Here is a 768-nt window from a genome sequence, read left to right as displayed (position 1 = left end):
AGCCAAAATTTTCCATTTGCTAGGCGTGGGTTGCCACACTTTCCATGCTACCATTTTTTTAATATACAAAATAAATATTTCAATCATATCATTTTTTTAGAAACTAAAAATTCAGTAAACTTAAAATAAAAACATAGAAATTCAAAAATACAACAAACCAACCAAAAAAATAGAAACTAAAATTACCAAACCTAGATAGACCTAAATGACATCTTTATCGGAAAATTGACCTTCCAAATCGTCGACCGATTCTGCATTAAGATCTATATGGTCGACGTTCAAAATATGTTCTGTCAAGTCCCTACGAAGAACATGATATTTCTCAACATCATGAACTATTGCCCTCCTCAACATGTACTCCGTGTTTCCAACCTCAAAAGCTTGTGTCGATAGAACAATCTCGTTTTCGTTATACTTACATATTGTATTTCCTTCGTCTTCGAGAATGATATTATGCAATATGATACAAGTATACATCACCTCGCTCATATTTTTCTCCTCCATATAAGGCGTGGGATATTTAAGAATATGCCAACGTTTTTTCAAAGCTCCAAATGCTCGTTCAACATATTTTCTTGTCTTCTCTTGAGATCTCTTAAACTTTAACCTTTTGCGATCATTTGGACAAGACAATGACTTTACAAAACAAGCACACTCCGGATAGATCCCATCCACAAGATAATATATGTTCCTATACAATGTTCCAGCTACTTGAAAGGATGATTCAGGTGCAGTCCCATTATACATGTCGTCAAGTAACAGAGACAT

At 34.1% G+C, this 768-nt stretch overlaps 1 protein-coding gene across 1 annotated transcript; it reads right to left on the bottom strand.

Annotated features, from left to right (window-relative positions):
* Window positions 1-201: 201 nt before the first annotated feature.
* Window positions 202-768, bottom strand: LOC111901535 (uncharacterized). Its single transcript, XM_023897402.1, has one exon. It carries the CDS (start codon window positions 766-768, stop codon window positions 202-204), a length of 567 nt encoding a protein of 188 aa, XP_023753170.1.

Source organism: Lactuca sativa, chromosome 4 (assembly GCF_002870075.4).
Source record: "Lactuca sativa cultivar Salinas chromosome 4, Lsat_Salinas_v11, whole genome shotgun sequence".
Taxonomy (NCBI): Eukaryota; Viridiplantae; Streptophyta; class Magnoliopsida; order Asterales; family Asteraceae; genus Lactuca; species Lactuca sativa.
Note: the sequence above shows the minus strand (reverse complement) of the source record. Positions and strands in the feature narration are given on the sequence as shown.

Coding starts and splice junctions, on each gene's coding strand:
- LOC111901535 (XM_023897402.1), bottom strand. CDS start 768: ATGTCTCTGTTACTTGACGACATGTATAATGGGACTGCACCTGAATCA.